Source organism: Solea solea, chromosome 1, assembly GCF_958295425.1.
Source record: "Solea solea chromosome 1, fSolSol10.1, whole genome shotgun sequence".
NCBI classification, from domain to species: domain Eukaryota; kingdom Metazoa; phylum Chordata; class Actinopteri; order Pleuronectiformes; family Soleidae; genus Solea; species Solea solea.
The window spans coordinates 29,876,484-29,898,773 of NC_081134.1; the positions used below are offsets into that span (position 1 = coordinate 29,876,484).

Here is a 22,290-nt window from a genome sequence, read left to right on the forward strand (position 1 = left end):
CTTGCTCCCGCTAAACACTTTAAGTCCCGGTTCAAGAGCACTAAGTTGATTTACTTGATCTGATATGAATGAAAACAGGGTAGAATGCGATTCCTGAAATTGATGTGAAACATTCAGCGAGAGAGAGCCAATATCACGATCGGAGTCATTGAACCTTCCAAAACCACTCTGCGGCCGCTCTGAGTGATGTTACACACCAGAGCATCTTTCCTTTCAAAACATCTTAAGCTGCTCACAGACTCCAGCCGGCAAAGTGCAGTTTCACAGGTTAACAAGCTACTTTTCCATGAGACACAATATGGGTAAACGATTATGACACACACAGGTCAAAATCATGCTCTCAACTTCTAAAATGTATCCATAGATATAACCCTCTTAAACCCAGATTATAATTAGGTCCCAGAGGTCCCAATGGTTTCTTTCCACATATATATAGTGCCCTATTTTTGTCACAACCTCAGAAATCAGTGATTTCCCCCCACATTAGTAGACAGGTTTAATATTGCGATGAATTTATGGTTATAAGTTATGGTGTCAAAACAAGTGTCAAAAAATAAAAACATAAAACAACTGCTATATATCTCTCAGTAGCAATCCAAGTGAAAAACTGCAGACAAAACAGACTCTGTTGGAACCACTGGATTTTAATTAGCCCATGCCGATTCTTTGACATTTTCCAAGATCTGCCCTGATGTTAATCCGTGTGATAAAACTTTATTTCACGATACGGCAGTGTTTGATGACATAACTGGCGATGCGATGACAGCGTAATATATTTCAAATTGATTTCCCGGGGGTTATCATATCTGTAGTTCAATATTTTATGCTTTTAAAATTACTGGCAGGCTGTAAAAAAAAAAAAAAAAAAAAATCTAAACTTCCAGGACAACTCGACCAAAACTCACAGCAAAGTCTTGCTCGCGCTGACATAGCACTTTCGTAAAGTCAGCTTCGAGGCACATTCATCACAAAAATAGCCTTGGCAACAAGAGAAGTTGCCATTTGTCACTATTAAAAGAATGAGTTTTGGCCTACTGTCTTTGTGTTCTAATGAAATCAATGAAAGATAGAGGTGTTCCTCGGGACAAATCTATGGTTCCTGAAACGTCTGAACTCCTAAGATTATTTATGAGTGAATCTTAAAGTAGCATAGCTTTAATGTTGGGCTTTTAAAACACATTGTGAAGGGTAAACAAGGATGAAGCAAGAGAGGGCGGACAAAACACAAGAAATACCTGACAGAAATTAAATTATCTTCCAAATGGTGCTGTCCCGATGACTTCAACCCAAATATATCTAAAAAAAGATTGCCGTTTTCAAGGTCCACATGGAAATCCCACTGGACGCGAACATTATTATTGTACTCTAGATGGAAGCGTTACAGTGTCACACTGAAGGGTGACTTTGGCCATGTTAAAAACTCATCATATTCCTGGCTCGAGTGCCCACAGCATTTTATATCCCCGCAACCAAGTTTAACAGCTGCCTAGACGTTAATGCGAGTTGAAGGCAACCTTTGGATCTCCCCAAACAACATGTGTGGGATGTAAGAAAAGAAAAAAGAAAAAAAAAAAAAAAGAAGGTGGGGAAGACGACTCATCGCATCATATTAATGTTTTTATTGTTCGGGGAACCCGGTTTTGTGCGCAGGCCTTCCATGCAATCAGCCATCCCATGGATATCATAAAGGAGATGAGATTATTATCTATTTTGAGTGTGGTACCCTCCTTTTCCCACTACACTTGCAGATCCACTGTGATCCTTCGTCTCCAGTCTTTTATAAGAGAGGGGGATAAAGCACCCTATTTTTAACCCGAGTCAACACAATAGCTGAAGTAAATGAGTAAATGTATCTCGGTAATTAACAGAGCCATCTTGTTCACTATTCATTACTCAGGGTTGTGCTTTAACCTACGCATGAAGTGCTCCCTGATAATTTAGCTCGACTGGCCAGCTGTGTTGTTACTCCCCATTTTCATTATCATGCCTCTACCTCCACTTCTCTCCTCCCACTCTTCCCCCCTGAAGTATTTCAAAGATATTGCAGTCTTCCCTTTCTCGGCAAACAAAAGCCAAGTCTTCACTGCAATCTTCGCGGGGTGACGAACGCACTCCTCCGTCATCTTTCGCAGCTTTTGTGCACATATTTTCTCTTCAGTCGGCGCTGTGGTTCAGAGGAGTTCACCGCTGTGATCACTGAGGTGACAGTGCTGAACATCTGTTGTGATGCGATGATGGCAATAATATGATCTGTGCTTGCACAGTGCTGGTCCTGATATGTTTGTGCAGAAACAATAGCAAGGCTTTAATCTTTTGTCAGATTTTGTCAGGTTTTTCTTTGTGTTCTTTATAGATTTCAAATTGTTTCCATAAGTGACAACTTAATACATACGTTTAAATATGCTACAAAATGTGTTTATAAAAGGTATGCATACCTGAAAAAGAGTAGCACTGCAATTCATTCAACAACACTGATTCAATACCTATGTGTCAATAGACATTCTTAAATTGTTTGCCACTTAGATAAATCACTCTTTTAGATGTGCAACTCAAGCACAACCATTTGGTAGAAGCAGAACTAAACATTACAGTACAGCCATAAAGCTCTGTAACGTCACGCAACTTAGTTTCTACGAACCACCACCATGGCAGACCAAGATGTAGCAAAATTGAAGAGGACTGCTGCTGGATTCAACCTGTCAAGAGTTCAGAGTCACAAAACTTGACAGACTGAATATCTCTGATCCTCATAATGCCCCCGGCGTGCTTTTCCGCCCAAGTTTAGAAACAGCCAGAGAGGACATTATTCCAGACCTGCAGTGTCCCGACAACTTCATCTTCCTGATTGACTTTGTTTCATCTTACTCCAGAGAGTCACTGAAAGTTCACAAGAGCCTGGAGGGTAACAAATGGACGCAATAAGGCTGTGTGACAAATATTCAACTCGGGAGTCTACTGGCTAAAGATAGCGTTGTTGTTGTCACTGGATGGCCAATAGTTTCTTTAGCATAACTTAATGTTGGAAGTAATTGCCGTGGATACTAGCTCTTGGTAAATCTGGTCTGAGACCATGATTTACCAAAAGTTCACCACAAAGTTTGTTGCTTGTGTTTGTTCCCATCGCTCCGTCTTGTGAGCATGTTTCATAGCGATGATTCACCTCTCCCGTCTCTCTGGATCTGTGAGGATCCAGGATCTGAGAAAATACACCCCCGATAGCTTGTCTCCGACTGTTTTGGCACAACACCTACCATCTTCACTTTAATGATGAAAACAGCCGGCAAAGAGACGAGTTGTCTGACATTACGGCCTGATTTATGTGTAGTCTAGTATATACTGTATATCTGTAGAGGTGAACGCCGTCGTTTCCTGCCAGAGGGCATTTCAAGTGGTTTCGTGACATCAGCTACTGGAGATTGACCCTAGTTCATTTTGTAACACATGAAAATCTTTTCATGAGAACTTACATAACATAACGTTACTATTTCGACTCCTTGGTGTCTCTGAAGGACATGTCGGTCAACAATGCAAAACACTGCAAATGCTAAAAAAGAAAACCCAGTGTGCCCACACATCTACAAGGAAACTTAAGTGTCTGCAGAAGCACTTGTAGGATGGAGGGGAGCCTACTATAAAATGCCTACTTTTTTGTTTGTCAAGTTTATGTCAGCCTTGACGACTAATAACTTTCTGCGGGAGCCTCTTGTGGGTGGTAATCTGTGCCAGCAGATCAGGCCAGCCATATGTTCTTTGATTTTTGGAGGTGGGAGCGAGAGTGCCGTCGGCACGCAGTGTCGTGTTATCTGAAGTAGACACGCGGGTCAAGGCTCGCAAACTGAAGCCCGACACATGCTAATGAACTTCTCATAAAATATGCATCGAGCTCTCCCGGGGCTGTACAGTGGCAGTGGTGTGATTTTGCAGGAATTATGGGAACAGTCATTTTCCATTATGTCAACGCTAAACGAGGAGTGACCTGCGGGAGCGGCATGTCTGACCCGTGTCCAGATAGTTCCTGCCAATACTGTGCTGGGAACTTTCTTTTGCAGATCACTTTTGACTTGTAAGATGCTGTGGAGACAGAGAATAAATGGGTCTGGGTGCATTGTGTAACCTTGTCGAAGTCGTCTCCCTTCAAAAGCCGATGATCCAAGTCTGTATAATTAATCAAAGACAATGAAGTCAATGAGGGCCCTGGTTATGAAATTAGAAGCACACCGTCATCCATTACTGTGCGACCTATAAGTGCATTAAGGGGAAATGAACAAACAGGTATGTGGAAACAATTAGCCGCATTCTCCAATCAAACCATTGTTTCCAGTTTTTAGTGCAATTAAGCATCTTATAACAAGGCAAGAGCTGGATGCTTGACTGTTGATATGGTGGCAAGAATCGCAAACAAGGTGTAAACAGCAACAATAGCGAGCTCCGTAATGAACAAGGCTTGACAAAGTATGCTACTGAATAATCATTTGTCATCAACGCATCAACTGCGTAATGAACTATTCTTAAACAAAGAGTGGTTTTAATCATTGTGATGTTGAAATGTGGCATACATAATAATACATAACAGTCTATATTTTAGAGTCATGATATTCTGGCGTCCTGCTTAACCACAATATCCAATGTTCCTTATTTTATGAACATTATTGACATTAATGTTAATTGCACTGAAGTCGTTGGATATTGCTGCGAGAGCCCCTGTGTTTACTTTCCTCATTTTTTTAAAAGGTTTTGTGTTCAAAGACCCCTTGAAAACGAGATGTCTCCTCTAATACATTGACAAATCAATCATCTTATAAATAAATACATTCATATGGCAAATTGTGCAGTATTTGCACTACCTAAAATTGGACATGGTATCGCCACTGATTTCCTGAACCAATTCCACTTTCCAAGGTCTTGATTTGAATCGTAGAGATTCCATTTGGGACATTTCAGCTACAATAACAACTCAATATGGATGATTCTCAGAGACGTGAAAGCTTTTCTCCCAACACTCCTGTTTTCATAGTTTTTAAATCAGAATTTATTTAAACTTTAGGATTGGCTTCAACACTCTCTTGCATGGCCATATCTTGCAAGTTTAACTGGGTTTTACAAGAAAAAGTTTTTGGGTTTTATGAATCAATATTGGATCATTCTTCAGAAAATATATTTTTTTGAATCCACTCCTATAACTGAAACATTACATCTGCTTGTATCGTTATTCGATGTGAATCTTTTTTTTAAGTGTTTTCAGTTCAGTCTCATAAAAACAGTCTTTCATCATCCACCTACACTTCAAACTCAATGGCATGACATGACAATGCAGTGCACTGCCACATCCTGCCCATGACACTACGCAAAGGCATAAACAACATATAGAGGCAAAAATAACAAATTAAACATTCAATCAAACGTCTGTGGGCTGGCTTACATATTGGTAATCTTCTGAGCATGTCGTCTCCTTCACATAAAGGACTGTCAAATGACACATGGTGGCAAGTGGAACAACCTCCTGTGGCTGCGGTTGTCAAATGTAGTTGTTCTAGTCACCAGAGTGATGTCGAAAAGATGGCAGATAAGTATCTAAAAGAAATCATCGCGAGCATGGCGCTTTGCCCTGACGTGTCGTACAGCACATGTGTCGTTTTGATACATGAACTGCCGATGTGTCGTTCAGATGGTTGACTGCAATTGATGTAACAATAGCATCTTTGTTTCGGCACATCTGAAAAGGGTTCATCTCCATTTTTAGCAGCTTTGCGGTGGGTTTCACAAAAATAGTAAGTCAAGGTTTAACACTAAAGCTCATGAGAATAGTTATTTAATAATGTACATTTGTAAATAACATTAATTACAGTCCTGTTCCAGTGTAACACACGAGCAGAGAATCACTTTATTGAACAAAGTATGTCGAACCCTAACCCATTCCATACTTTGTTTTAATAATTTTAATAATTTGTTGTTGCTTTTTTACCGTACAAGTTTGCAGTGCATGGCTTTTGGCGATTTTTGTTGTTGATGGTATTTTTCTGCCTCTGGATTTCATGAACAGAAACATTCACATTTTTGATATGGTGCGTCATTAATTCATTGGGTCTGTCAATCAATACTTGTATACGTGTGTGTATACTAGCTCACATTTTTTGGATATCAATGCAAATTTGAACCTTAAAAACCCATTTGAGTACATAATATACAGCCTATAAGCACTTTCTGTGAGCTCAGGTTGGTCTACATTCATGCTCTTTTTGCTCATGTGCAAACAGGGACTTTATGTTGTTTTTGTGGTGAAAATGGAGGACAGGAAAAAGTTCAAATATATATACATACATACATACATACATACTTACACAAACACACACACACACACACACACACATATATACATAAATATAAATTGGATTAAATACAATTTACGATCTCCTAACATGTCTACATGCAGGTTGAAGTGCAGCTTTAGTGTGACCAATAATATAATATATAATTAGATTCTTATGTCATGTAAAGGCACTGACTGATGGATCTGTATCACAATATGTGATACAACATAAATGACAGCAGAAAATATAGTCCAGAGTTTTCAACCAAGATAAGTAATTGCACTAATTAGACCATGCATCCAGCATAAGTGTCAGGTGCAGCAGTAACCTATCACCGGGAAAATAATTATAATGCTCATTTTTATGTCGGGAGAAAGCTATCAAATCATCGCGGGTAAAAAGAAGAGCAGATGGACACAGAAATTATGGCCCAGAAATTGGCATTCATGAGGAAAAATCTATTAACACCCTCCATACTCACTGTGTCAGGAGCACATGTGCTGTTAGACAGTCTTCCAACGTCTCTAATCAGAAAAACAGCGCGGTATCATGAATATATTATTGAGCTAATGCAGGATTAGCTAATGCACAATTCCGCAAACCACAAACCCTTTGTAAATTATGTATTTGCTTTGTTTCCTTCAGGTGATGAGCTCCATCAATCTCTGAGAGAATCCCAACAGACCTGCAGAAAACGACTTTGTGGTTTTTTTTTTTCCCACATCCGGCACAGTTGCCCCCCCCCCCCAATCCACAACCCATTCCCCATAACGACCTTCAGAAGTGGTTTCAGCGTGGCTCAGCTCTCATCACTGGACTTTAACGTTGGGGACCTGAACCTCACAGATCGCCAATGCTAACAAGGAACTGCCTGCTGCTGTTCCTGTGGATTCTCGTCAACGCAGGCTCAGTGTCTTCTTTACGGGCCCCTTCGCTGCCATCGGGACGGAGCAAGGCGGGGAGGGAGCACGCCAGGAGCTTGGTGGGCCCTATGAGGAATGGGGCAGCTGGGATTCAGCGGGTCAAGAGGGGCTGGGTGTGGAACCAGTTCTTCGTACTGGAGGAGTACATGGGGTCCGACCCACAGTATGTGGGGAAGGTAAAGGGAAAAAAAAAAAAAAAAGAGCGAGAAAAAGCTGTATTTTTCCTGTTATTTATGAAGCACAAGAAGTCATAAATCACATAAGTAAGGAGCTTGGGAGAAATTGAATTGGTTGTAAATGGAGGGAGCAGTAGAGAGTGAGGGTGACAAAAAGGGAAAAGAACAGTTTAAAGAATCTGGTTTCAGCTGGGCAACTTATATCCAATATATTTATTTGTTATTGATAAGTAGGTGTAAACACAATCTCCCAGGTGTGGCCGCCCTCTTAAAATAATCATACATACAAATGCATCCACCAACTCTGATGGCAGTTGTCACAGGTAACCTATTTTCATTTTGCCCTGTGGAATTGAGCCTCACCATTCTAATCTAATAATGCCCTTATTGTAAAACTGTCCGTGCTTGTTAGTGTTTTAAGATATAAAATGTCTCAGGCATGAGGAGGGAATCCATACATTCTAATGGAGCCGTGCCCATACATCTCTATGTTAAACTAGGAACACGCGTGACAGTGAAGGGGTGATGGAATCAATGGTGCGGTAGAAATAAATTTAAACTACAGTCATTGTAAAACTGTCAGGACATCATAGTTACGAGCCAGGGAAGATGCTGACAGCAGTAAAAGGCCAGCAGAGAGAACGGATCGCCTGAGCTGAATTCAGAGTGAGATGCATCTTATCAGACACACTGCTTTTTATTTTTTCCACTCAGGCCATGGTGATCTATGTTTTTGGTACAGGGTTTTCAAGCAGTTCTATGGCCCTTTTATTTTTCTTCCAATTATTATTTTTCTACCCCTTCTCAAATGATTTTTGGCAGGTTGAACATGCACGAAAACTCCCAAATTCTGTAGTCATTTGTTATGGCCTTGGTAAACTGGCTCAACGGTGCCCCCAATGGAGCCCTCTGCCACATCCAATACATCCAAGAAGTACCAAATTTGAAATAATACATCAGGTCAATACAAGCAACGACAAAAAATAACTTTTGGAGCAATACATCCAACGGACACCAAGCACTTTGAATTTTGGGGTAATTTTTGTCAATTATACATCTCGTACTTGGACACCTCCTACACCATCACATCGTCTCCAAACTTGGTCAACAGTGCAGTCTTATGACTTGTGATCATACATTATCAAAGGTCTCTGTGACAAGGCATTGATTTCAATATAGAAAGAGGAAATTGTTGTACTTCCCAGCCACATTTCACATTTGATAAGAACCCTGGCATTAACACACACATGTCATATTGTATACTCATAGTCATAGCAACCCTCACACACGTGGGAGTGCGAGGGAGCGTTCCACACTGCTTACAGCTGAAACTTTTATTTATTATTTCTACGTTGTGGGTTAAAATATCCGCAAGGGAAACTCTGCAGGGGTTTAGGGCTAAAGTTGTAATTTGGCACTCACGGCTTATACAGGATAATAGTAAGACTGACTTATCTGCCCCAGTGCAACTGCAATCAGCCCTGACAAGCCACGGTGTTTGTTTGGACGTCTCGGCAGGCTAAACGTAACGGGAGGCAGGCTGCTGTCGGCTGCCCTCCTAAGTCACTTAATCCTGCACTGGTGCACTGCTACATAATAATTGACTGATTCTATGCCGTATGAAAAGCATTTGGAGACCAGATCCCGGGGTCTTTGTCAGGTCCAACGTAAAAAAGGGACATGATCGCACAGCTGTGACAGGATAAAAGTCAAATAATGTCTAGCTGCTTGGCAGAATGCTACTGACATGTTTTCTATGGAATTACTAGTTACCCTCGCAGAGACACATGCAAAGGTTTTTGTATTCAAGACAAATAAATGGCCTGCAAAGGACCATGACTCTTGTTGCGACGCATCAGTGCTCACCTAATGCCCAATTGTGGTAAGGTATTCAGTGTAAAAAGTGATTTACATTCACTATCCTGGAGACATTTGGAGATGTGGCAGTGCAGGAAACACATACCTGCACAGGCATAACTGACCTCTAATGCATGTCATACAATGTCTGTTACATCATGTGTTTGGGTTTGTTTCCAACTCATTCCGACGTGTTAGGTTTCCAAAGTTGCTCCCATTCTGCGCCAGTTTTATCCAAAACACGTCCATGTCAACAAGAATTTCATCTACTTTGAGTGTTACTTAACTTAAATGCATCACTGCCACTGTAATTGCAGCATCCAAGTCACTACAAATTAGTGCAGACCAGGGGTAGTCAATTATGATTTAAAGAGGTCCAGATAGAAAATTTCCTCATGTACGGGTCCGCATCATCATGTTTAAGATTATAATTTAGTTAAACATTACAATTAATTCTTATATATTAGAGAAACATTTAAATATCTGCACCGTGTGAAGTCAAGGACAGAAATCAAATGAAGAAAGCTGTAATTCAATGCCACTTAAACAATATTGATTTTTTTGGAGCCAATTTAGTGGGTAACTTTTAGCAGATGTATTTTTATGCTTGGTTTCGTAGTGGCACACATTCACATTCCCATTTTTAACCACTGCCACCGTCTCAGAGCAGATGAGACACAGCGACACAGTTTCGAGCTTCCTATGGGAAGGATGAACACAAACACCTCGGTCCATTCTGGATAAAAAGCCCCGGATTTTCGACGTCAACCTTACACCAATTTGGAACGCCTCTATGTAATGAAGGCCTGCCCTACTCTGCCTGTGATTGGCTGACTTACTAGCGAATGAGAGACAAACAGGATGTCCCTTTAACTGAGTAGCGTGTATAAAGGGTAGAAACACCGCCAGTCAAAATGTAATCTCTACCAAAACTGATTAAAACTCAATGACATGTGGTTTCCGGACCTAGACTCTGTCCTGTCCAGACCCCCTGGACCGCCGTCCACCTGACCCCTGGTATAGACCATTAAAAATGGCTAGATTAAAAAATGACAGGTTACAACTATTGATATAGATGTTTGTATCTGATTTAGGCTTTTGCCTAAAAATGCAAGAAGTTGCAGTGACGGCAGATGTTTTTTTTTTTTTTGTCATCCGAGTCATCTGCTGGAAGTATGAGTCATCGCACCACAAAAAATAATTATTTACTAATTTTATACTCATGCCATTTCCACCCAGCCCCCACCCCCCCACTACTTCTTGTAAGACATCAATCAGTTATTCACAGTCTTGGCAGAGGTCCATGTCTGATAAAATAGTTTACACAAAGCATATCTCAAAAAGAGACAAAATCAAAAAATGTAGTCAAACAGAACATCACATACACACAGTCAAAAACAAAACATGAATGACAAGCCTCAGCAGAAGCTTGTTTTAGTGTTTTGCATATCTGTGCAAATTTCCTGCACCCCCTGCTGAAAATTAAATAAATAAACTAATTAAGCCTGGCGTGACATTTGTGTGTAGTCACACCGACTGTGTGGTGATTATGTCTGAAATTTGGTTCACTCACTGATTTTCTGATATCAAATTATAAATAAAACACTGACGAATCATAGCTGGAGCTGACTGGGCCGTCTTTGCTCATGACCTAGTTTATGTCCGACGTATAAACGTATATTATGCTCTTTTTAATGTTGCGGCAATATATACGATGGGTAACTATGCAGATATTTTAAAAAAGGAAGGGAGGGAGGGAAGATATTAAAAGAAAAAAAACATCCTTCACGACATGCTGTCAGGTCTATTTTGGATTAATGAGTGCAGGCTAAGCAACATTTTCCCCCCTCTGTGACACCAGTGAAAAAATATGCCGAGTCTGCATTTGCATTTGTGTGGCATGACTACAAAATAAAGTAAGAATGAATTTAGACTCTGCCTTTTATATAATTTATCGCAAGTGACCTAAAAAAAAGAACAAAACACAACACAAAGTGTCTAGTAGCTGTGGGGGGAAAACAAGTAGTACAGCGATATTCATATTGATTTCACACAAACGCACAAAAAACACCCACTCAATCTCAATATTTGTGTTACAATTTATATATTCACACCTCAACAGCACCTTCATCAAGCAAGTTGTTGGTGGCTCACACATACACACCAACAACGTGAGAGGAATGTTAGGGGACAATACAGTCACAAGTGGGAGCTGTACTTACTCTACTTATTTAATTATCCTCTGCGCATATCCTGAGGTGCAAATAAGGTTGTGGCACACACATGGCACAACCACTGCTCATGAATACAGCAGCAACTGCTCAAAGAGGGCCCTGTTGACGGGCAACTGAACTCCTGTGGTTTTTAGAAAAGTGGTCACTTTAACTTTCACTTTAACTACCAGATATTGAAAGTTATGCTGGACAGGAACTGTCCTCACAAAGAAAAGTTTCAACTGAAACATATCCTTTCTGAAGACGCTACAATGACTTCCATTCATACAGACAGACAAAACAAAGTGGGATGCCCAACTTTAACCTTAACCCAACCTGTCCTCCAACTGAAACACACACATATAGGTCGTTTTCTGAAAACGTGACTGTGGGTCGTTTTTTCAAACCCCTGAATGCGACGTAAAGGTATGTTTTTACTAGTATTTTCCAACTCGAATATGCACAGATGTTACTGAGGTTAGGGTTAGGGCAAAAAAGACAGGGTTAAGCAGTAAAAATTAAAAAGAAATATTAAAAAGGTGGTGGTATAGTTAGGAATCGAACCATAGTCGACCGCACTCCGGCTGGTGCTCTCGCCATCAGCGAAGCTACTAGATACCGCGTCCAAGGCGGAAGTGGTTGCTGTTATGTATACAACTGCTGGGGGCGCTGGTTTTGAAAACGTAAACATAGGTCGTAATTCCTGCATACGACCTATATGTACGTTTCATTGGAGGACAGTCTCCCTTAACCAATTCCTCAGAAATTTGGTTCTGCCTCATTAGGGCCAGGTTTTGGTCCCTATGAGGACTACTGGTCCTGACATGGTCAGTATTTATGCCAGAAAAAGAGGCATAAAGAGGCACAGTTGGGTTCTAATGATATTAGTGACAAATATTAAAATAAAAGCATGTTTTTTCACATTAAGATTTTACAAATAAGTCACCTGGTTTGAAGATTCCTTTCTTGAAAATGAAATTACAAGTTGAAAAAAGAACAGTATATTACATGTTGCCTGTTCAAGTTTATGTCAAGGCTGGATCTGAAAAGTATGTGAATACAGTTTTCAAACAGTAGCGAGCACAAATAATCATTGTCTCGTTCAAAACACAAAAGGAACTGGGGCTGAACAATTAATCCATTCTGAATCTTCATCACAATTAGAGGCAGTGCAATGAGCCAAATTCAAAAGGCTCTAATTATTCTGATTGTTCATTGTCTGAACAATGCAATTACATACACACTTGGAACACGTTAATACTTAATAAATGGAGGGCTGCGAGGATTATTCGATTAATCGTTGAGTGTTTTATCTGATTTTTCAGCTTCTTAAATGTGAATATTTTCCGGTTTCTCCATACAACAAAGAAATCATTAAAGCTAAGTCATTCTTGGTTGGCAGACAAAACAAGACATTCATTTATTTCCAGGTGAGGTGAACACTAACATCTTACAACATTTTACAGACCAAAAATTCATTACTCTATTAAAAATAAAAATTAAATCGCAATGAGATACATTTTCCCCAATTGTTTGGCCCTAAAAGGCTCCAGAAAAACACGTTGATTAGAAATCACTTTGAGCCTCCGTGTAGCCAAAACGTCTGACAATCTTCTGTTGACAACAGCCACATTATTGCAGATTAGCAATTAAAACCAAGAGGGCTTGAGGGGTTTAATGCAACACCCTGCGCACTCACAATTAGATAGTACCGGGGCCTTTTCTTTACTGAGCAGCAATTATCTGCAAAAATAAATCTGCCTTTTTTGTTGAAGCCAAGCTGCTTCCTTTCGCTCTCAGTTCGGCAGCTACTCTCACCCTGGCATCGCGGCACTCCCCCGATTAAAAGTAATCTTTATGAATTGTCGTTTGACATATTTTGCCTGGTATTATCGTAATGTAGTGATTCAGAATTTACTTAAAGAAACCACACTTGTCAATTCCATGCATTATAAATGTTATGATGATCGCACTGACAGTCACAGAGGAGGTGTAATCAAAAGCAACGCATCTGTCAGGCTTGGCATCACTAAGTGTGTCAGAAATTCCAGTTTTGTATAGTACAATTTGACTAAAAAACAGACATGGATATTTTAGACTGCACAATGAACCGCGACAATGAAATTACACGTTGTTGCAGTTAGTCATTGGCCCAAAATCTTGTTATTCACATGGTTTCTTTGTTGACAGATGCCACAAAGAGACAAATATGATTTGGTTCTTGGCTAATATCAAGCAGCGCTAGTAGATCAATTTAAACAAAAGTCCAACCCTTTTCAATCTCACAGATGAGGGATTGGACCCACATATGAGTCATGTGAAATGTTATACACATGGCAAGTAAATGCAGTATTGGAATCAGTTCCATTAAAAAAAGTTGAGAGCAAACATCACACCCGTAACCACACGTACAGTGGAGGTTAAAGAGAAACCTAAATCAGTTTAGATAGAGTCACACTATTTAGGAACTAAATAAAAAGGCAAAGAAAAAGTTTCTCAGAACCGTTTATTGCAATACAGAGCATGGAATGGCACGCGCCAGTGTGCTCTGATGCCTCGTTTCTTGCCCCCACAAAAGGTCACTCATTTAAATAAAAGTCAATAAACCACTTTTGCAAGAAAAGGGCAGCCCAGTATCTCCTACAACTTGTTTATTCCCTTGCTTCCCATCTGACAAGGAATGGCCGTCCTTCTTTTTATTGATGGCTCTTTGAGCCGGAGCCCACCCTACACCTGGCGGAGATTTATCACCAATGTGTAGCCTGCAATTTAATCTTTCAATGAGGACCTATAAGAAAGACATAAAAGCTTTTCAACAAGACTTGCGTGCCAAGTCCCCATCAAAGAGCGATTCCATCATCGGACCATGTGCAACTCAATGGGCCACACTGGTGATATTGTGTTCCACATTGTTAAATATGGTTTCTTTTAAATATTCCGTTTTAGTTTGGCTGTAAAAAAACACACAGAACTCAAAAGAGGCTCTTATAAAAGCAGCAAACCTGTTTACACGACGCGATGATGGCGATAGCAGCTGTCGTAAAACACCGTGGGACTAAGAGCAAAGCCAACAGCCAATAAACGTCACCGCCAAAATCACGGGCGTCACACGTTGATTAATACATTGTATTGTATTAAAAAACTTCTGGTCAGTGACCCACAGCAAAGTGAGGCAGTGACACGCAGCTCCCGTGCCAAATAATTATCCTGTCGATCGAGCCATTACTTCCATAAACCACAACAAAGTCAGTAATATTTATTATTTCACACAAAAAATAATGCAATTTGCAAATAGTGAGGCAGAAAACATGTGATACAAGTCAAAGCTATGTTTTTTGTGACACAATAACACAACAATCTGCATTTAAAGACGAGCGACAATGCCAAAAACTGGGGAGACGCTACATCAGGGGTGCACAATATCTGTATCAGCCCAAGAACTTTTGATATATTGGCATGTCGGTCAAATTTTGTGCATCCCTACACTAAACGCATTGCTCCAGTCCCTAATAGCCGTTATGTATATGTAAAGTATAAAATATATGAAAAAAGCTTCAGAAAATGCATAAAAGGTTGAGTAAAAATTTGTTTTTTTTAAAAAAGACACTTGCAAAATGATCTTATCCCTAAATTAATTTCGTAATTCACAGTCAAATGTCATTTATGGTCAAAGTAACATTTATTTCCAACCCAAAAAAAAAAACCTAGAATCTGCAATTAGAGAGACAGGAAACAATGCAAAGTGAAAATCAATAAGATGCTTTGATACAGTCCCTGAAAGCAGTTATGTATAATCTATGTCAAAATATTAGTTTCAATGCATGACGGGGGAAAAGGAAGTACAGGAAATTTGACGTTGTTAAAATATATAGATAAATAAACACATTTTCACACATATACAGTATGTACGTGATCTTACCCTTAAATTCATCTTGCTATTCACCGTCAGACGTGAGAAGTAATTTGAAAAGATTGCTCTCCGGGAGATTATGCACGAGGTGTGCAGGCGATTTGGCCGCTCGTTAGAACATATTAAGAGGTTGAGGACATTTACAATTGTAATGCATGTTGATGATGAATGTTGCTTGAAATTCTGAGAGAGAACACCTGAAATAAAAAAGGTAATGATACCATTCATCTGTGCTGACAAAGTAATACATTTCATATATTGTCCTCGTGGGTAATGGGGGACTTTTCTCTTGAATTGCCCCGGATCATATTTCCAAATGGTGGGCTAATGTTCCAATCTGTATCACTTACTTCAGTGGTCATCTTTTTTTTTTTTTCTTTCCATTTGGATGTTGACATTGATGGGTAATATTATTGTGATTCTGGGTGGAAAATTGCATTCTGTTATGTCGTATCAATATCGCGGCGTTGTTTAATCAAGGGTGATATGAGAAACAATCATGTACATTCATGTTATGTGCAACAATAACGCTTTAGTTAGTTGCTATGAAAAATCGCAGGGCTACAGTTACTAATAATCATGAAACGGCAACATATTGCTCCAAAGTATTTCATAATATTGTTGACTTCAGTCGCTGCTACATCAACACCGAATGCTTGAAAACTTCGGCCAATCCACGCGTCGCCTTTTCGACTTTTTATTCATAATTGCATTATGGGTTAGGTCTCCAAAATCACAATCTCCACTCATCGTATTCATGTAGAAAGGGAAAAAAAAATTTTTTGACTCATAAAGTCACATTGGGTGTCTCCGTTTAGCGTTTGTTGACATGAGGCGTGGGGTGCAGCTAAACTTTAGCTAACGTTACTATTGCTAACTGGACTTTTAACAGTCTTTTGTTGTTTAAAATGCACTCAAACAACTCATAGATTATCAAAACAATTGACAAATAATGAGTAATCAATTAATAATCAATTGAGTAATTGTTTCAGCCCTACTTTTAAAAGCTTTCATGTGGTTTTGAGAACTTGGCATGTGTGTGGAAAGGATTATTTTTATAACCGGAGGAGGAAAGCCTCCGTTTTTAAAAATAGCCACCTCCATGTGGACGAGGCCTTCATTAGGCTACAGAATCTGAATTCAAGTTTTAGTGTATTTTCTTGATATGACTGCAGGTGGGATGTAAAAAAAAAAAAAAAAAAAAGCCCTGAAATACACTAATACAGGTTTAGAGGTGAATACGACTCGGTGGTTTCTATTTGTTGTCACACACACCCTGGGCCATATCTGTCAATCTATTCCACTTTGTCCTTTCTCCATCTTCTAATGATTTCGCTCACTCTCCTTCTCTCTCCCCATCACACACACAGCTACACATTTTTTTTTTTTTACCTCCATCCCTATTACTGACTGAGGCATGACACAACCCAGATAGCGAGCGCTGAGCTGTCAGCAGCAAAGAAATGGCTCGCAAGCCAATATCGATCAGCTGTAATAAGCTCGCAGCATTTGACAGTGTTTTCTTTCCATCAGCAGCTCACTGGTACACCGACTACCCTCAAAAAACGTACCACTCAATCAAGAGTCATAATGCCTTATGACATGGCGCCAGCCTGGCAACGCGACGAATGAACGCAGAGGAACCTACATCATAGCTACGTGCCAAAATACTGCCACTGTGTCATAACCCGACTGGGTCTGTGGGACAGTCGTTGAATGGCTGCGAGATTGATGAGTCGTTTCAGACCCTTATAATGAATGGGAGCATAAAAATACATTTTAGACAGTGGTGGAGCTTTAGGAGGAATACAAAGCACAGTGATATGGAATGATTTACCAAGTATAAATTACAATAGAAGATATGCAGTACATTATATCAAGCTGTGGTCTTGCTTAAAACAAGGGCTGGGGTTTGATTTGATTCCAATTTCCCTGGTCTGGTCTGGAATTTAATGTATGACTTACACAGTTTGTGCAAACGTGATTACTTGTCAATGGCCAGTGCCAATCTTTAGAAATCAGTGCACTCGACCGCCAGTATATGATGTAGATTTTTGGAAAGCCAATATGTTTCTTAAGTGTTATTTTATTTACATTTAACATACTATTTTAATAATGACTCACATATTTTATTACATAACAATTATGGCCCAACTCTCCAATTTGCAATTGTGTCGAAATCACTTCTAGCAAGTCTTTAATAAAGGTAAAACTAAATAGGTCATGTCATCAAAAACCTTTTAAAATAAAGGCTGTAGAGCACCTAGCAGCATTTAAAAGGTTTCTGAGAAAAAAAGTGTAACTAATTAGACTAATTCCGCCTTTTTACCCAGCCATACTTATTGCACAAACCATCAACCAGAAGGATCAGAATTAGTTTTTTCAAAACGGTAATTGAGTCTAGGACATGTCTGCATTGTATACCAATACCAAACGTAAAAATAATCGATTTGTGAATGTATTCATTGGCACTGTATTGCCGGACTGTTCAATGAACAATGTTGGCTCACTTTTCGGCAAAGAGCCATAGCTTGCATATGCATTCCTGAGAGATGAGGAGCTTCATATAATCCTGGTCGCAGAAATCCAATTACAGCATTTTCTACAGAGGCTGGGATAGGTTCTCCTCTCCAATCATTCAAATTAATCAATATGCAAGTTTACAGCACGGTCAAAGTCAATGAGGCACTGTGTGCTGCAAATCCTCAGAGTAAAGAGGAAACACCACTGGCCTCTATTGGCACAGAGAATTCCCTGTAAAGCACAATCATTAATCCCAAGTATGTGGCTTTTCCTGGCCAGAGAGAGGAGAGCAACCATTCTCCCCATTTGTACCAGTAGCCGAGTAGCTTCAGTCGATTCAGTCGATGGAAGTATTTTGCACAGATGATTAATGGGAGATGAATAATGGGCTTGCCGATATTTCCTTAGACAACACCGCTGATGCACTGCACCACGCCAGCACTGCTGGCCAAATGCATCACCTCCAACGTTTGCAGAAGGCCTAATGATTGCACAGAGAGTTGCAGAACTTGTAGGTCACGGTTTCTGAATCCCCCGTCGTGCCCTAATGTCTACATCCTGGCCAGAATCAGGTCAAGGAGGACTGAAGTACTCAAGACGGACCAAGGTTTTAAGAAACAGTCCGAGTTGTCTTCATTTCTGAAAGTGCTGAGAAACTGAAGAGCGAAAAAGATAATGCGAACAAGATTTATCAAACTGAGTTTAGATGGCAAAGGGAATCGTATTTCAGTTCCTCGTATTGCCAGTTTCTTTTTATAGCTGCTATGTCATATATAACACGACTGTGATATATGGCAGCGATATATGATGCCTATCTTTGGATGCCCGATATGTTTAGAATGAGTTTTTTTCCCCTCCATCTGTTAAAATAATGCATGAAAATCACAAGACAATGAGTTTGCCATGGGGTTGTTTTTAAATAAGGTTATTGAAATCCATTGTTGCATTCACTTGTCACCAAGATCTTGAATTTATGACGGAGTTGGACCTTCAAAAGCAGATACCTTGTGGGATTGAGGTCACAGCTTTGAATTCCTGCAATACCAAATATCTACATCCTGGCAAAATGAGGTCACGGAAGACTGAACTACTTCAGGATCCATCGACAAAGGTTTTATCTGATTTTATTTGATCGTGTCAAGTGTTAATCTCCGACAGTGCCTCTTGGCATGTAGAATAACTGAGATTACAACCTGAGCATGCTAGCAAGTACCTGCACCCCTAAAAATTATCATAAATTTCGTCAGTGGGACCGTTACTGGAACGCATTTGCAGAGAAATAGAAAAATATAATCTACTGTATGAAGATGCACCAATTTAAACTGCCATAGTATACAAACTATACACTGAGACGTACTAGATTTCGATCTCTTAAGTGCGACTATTCAAAAGTACATCACTGCTTTAAAGCTCATCGAGATAAAAGTGCAAAAATACAATTTTACTGCAATAAACTGTATGTGGTCGAGAGGAAATGTTCACACACACACGGCGATAATCAAATTGTTTGTTACACAACCAGAAAATTGTCTAATAATTCAAAACATGTTCACAAAGTATTAAACAAGGTACATTTATTTTATAATATGCAACATATGTGAAAAAATGAAAGCTGTGCATGAGTACCAAGTCAATAGGACGCAGATTACCAAATCAATAGGACGCAGATTACCAGATTAAGACCACTCTGAAGAGTTTCTGCTTAAACGTACTGAAATTTATGTTAAAATTAATACTTTTAAACATATCCACTGTTTGAAATTATCTCAATTTAATGTTGTACAGCAGTTAACTGTAAGAAAGAAACTCCTGCATGCAAACATGATTTATCAAATAGCTGGTACGAGTTTAGAAGGCAAAAGGGAATCTTATTTCAGTTCCCCCCGCTCCTACCTGCTTCGGCTTCTTTTTATAGCCGCCATGTCAACCGCTACCCTGAGCGGGAGCATCTTGTTAATTATGCTTATCATGAAAAATGGAGCGTTAGGACGTTCTCCTGCCGTAATATATGTGCATATCATCACGCCGCCATCGTGAGCCGCCGCTCGTACAGTCACTCGACACATGCTTTGTGCCAACCAGACATATGTGTGCTTGTTTTTCATTTACATAAGGTTAACGCTAATTCCGTCATTTGAATTTCAAGCATGCAGACACTCTATTGTTAATTCATGCGATATAAATTGGAAAGAACTCTTACAAGAGACACATTGACATTTTCTCTTCCTCTTTTTTTGGGGGGTAAAATCACTTATCTTCTTTTGACGTACTGTTAAGCAGAATGTAAATGTCATTCTGCCTCTTGTCTATTTTAGTTCAATGGGTGTTTTGAAGTTGAAAGTAGTCATGGTCTGCTTTCCTGTTGATGAACTTTTTTTTAATACAATTATTGGCATTGTTGAGAGTAATGGGATTTTTAATTAATATCGCCCCAACATCCACGTACAATGAATGCCACAATGTGCTTATTGTGCAAATGCATTTGCATGTTGTTTTCATCTTTAGTCATGCAATTTTGAGTCCATTTGCAGATGCATCTTCTGTGTGTATATGAAGTTAATTAACTGCAAATGTCCTTTTTTTGTTTGTTTGGATGTTTTACACTCAGGTTGGTTCAGGTGGTAAACAGCCAATAAATAATGAAGAGAAAGTGATCATTTATTCAGTAAAAGAAATGTCCCTTGCTGCCTCAACAGTCTGGAACGAATCTGAGTCATCCGAGTCTGCATTATATAGGGCTGTCACTCCAGACAGACTCCAAATCCAGACGTCTGTTCAATCTTGGAGAGGGATTTATATTTGCGCCTTAAAAAATATGTTAGACCAGCAGGAGGTGCTTTGATCCATTTTTGAATGCTCTCTTGTAGGGATGAACAATGAATTGGAATTTTATCAAAATCGCGATACAGCCAACTTCAATTTTCACATCGCAGGAGGCACAATATTTCTTAAATGTGTGTAAAATGACCATTTTAGATGAAATTTTGTCCTGACCAGTACACACTATATTCTACAGACAGAAGAAAACAGATCTGCAGCACAAATATCACACAGTAATCTTTCTAAATATGTGATTAGTTCTCAACAATTTGCTGGTTATTTTGTCAAAAATGGTCAGTGAAAACTCTAACCTCTCCAGTAAGCCACAAGGTTAAAAGAGCAACAACTTATTCATGAAAAAAAATAAATAAATACTTCTGTTTTAGAATTATTTTTAAATCTGTCTAATGTGTCTAGTGTTGGAGCACATCTGTTACATGACAATCTTGAGATAATCACTATAATGAGGTCACAGATAACAGACTGCAGAAGATTACAGGATTACGACAACAATAAGAAACAAGACGGATAACCCATGCGGGACTTTTGATAATGTCAGACTACACCACTTGTTTTATTTAAGACAGCTATCATGGAAAATCAAGTTTCAGACGAGCACCCAAGGGCAATCAGACCTTTCCACTTGGAGCATATTTTCTTCTATTCGGTTGGTGTTAGAGACAAATAGACAGCAAGCTAAAATGGTTGCTGACAAAGTGCTTAGTTAGAGTTTTTTATTATTGCTCTGCAGCCTCTTCTATGTCATCGGAAACACAATCACACAAGTAAGGACGGTACAACTACAATGATCACAATTCCCCAACTGGCCTAATGTGGGAACGTTAAATAGATTGCAAAGGCTCACTGCCCAGTTAATTTTACAGCAATTTCTGAACACAATAAAAAATAACATATACAGTACTGCCAATTTTGCTGCCACAGGTCGACCAAAGTGTGGCATCCAGACATTCACACACACACAGGCAAGCGAAGTGACCAAGAAAAACGTTAACAATAGCCAAACCCCAAGAATCACAGAAAATAAGAATACAACAGACTGGAGGAGAATTGTATTTAGACACAAGACACGCAAGGAGCATGCTGTAATATGGCCAATGAATCTGGCCAAGAGCAAAACCAACACAGCATCCAAGTCCAAGTTTCAGACAAGAAATCAACTTGCCTGACAACACACCCAAAACAACCAATATCCATGTTTGAAATCCACCTTCACCAAAACCCACATAGCAGGTGGGACACAATTATGAACCACACACATGTTCACACCAAAACTGAGCCATGAATAAAACCAGTACTCATCAAAAAAAGCAGGCCAAGTAGAGTAGAAAACCTCAGATCAGGAACACCTTCAAAGTGTCAAATCTGCCATCTGCTCTTTAAATTCACCTGTGAGCAAATCCCCCAAAAATATCCACGTTATCACCACGTTAGTTTAATAGTACATTTCACAAACTGCGTCGGGAAGTAAATTACACTGCACGCAAAAGGAATGTGAAACCAAACAAAACACTCAAGTGCAAATATCGGGATTCATTCACA

General features: G+C 39.5%; 1 protein-coding gene across 1 annotated transcript in view; it reads left to right on the plus strand.

The window, feature by feature from the left end:
* The window catches only part of LOC131470627 (cadherin-12-like), a 133,932-nt gene that overhangs the window by 36,152 nt on the left and 75,490 nt on the right, over positions 1-22,290 (plus strand). The window contains exon 2 of the mRNA XM_058646575.1: positions 6,954-7,407. Coding sequence (XP_058502558.1) covers positions 7,162-7,407 — 246 coding nt within the window. The 5' untranslated portion in view covers positions 6,954-7,161. The remainder of the gene's footprint in view (positions 1-6,953; positions 7,408-22,290) is intronic.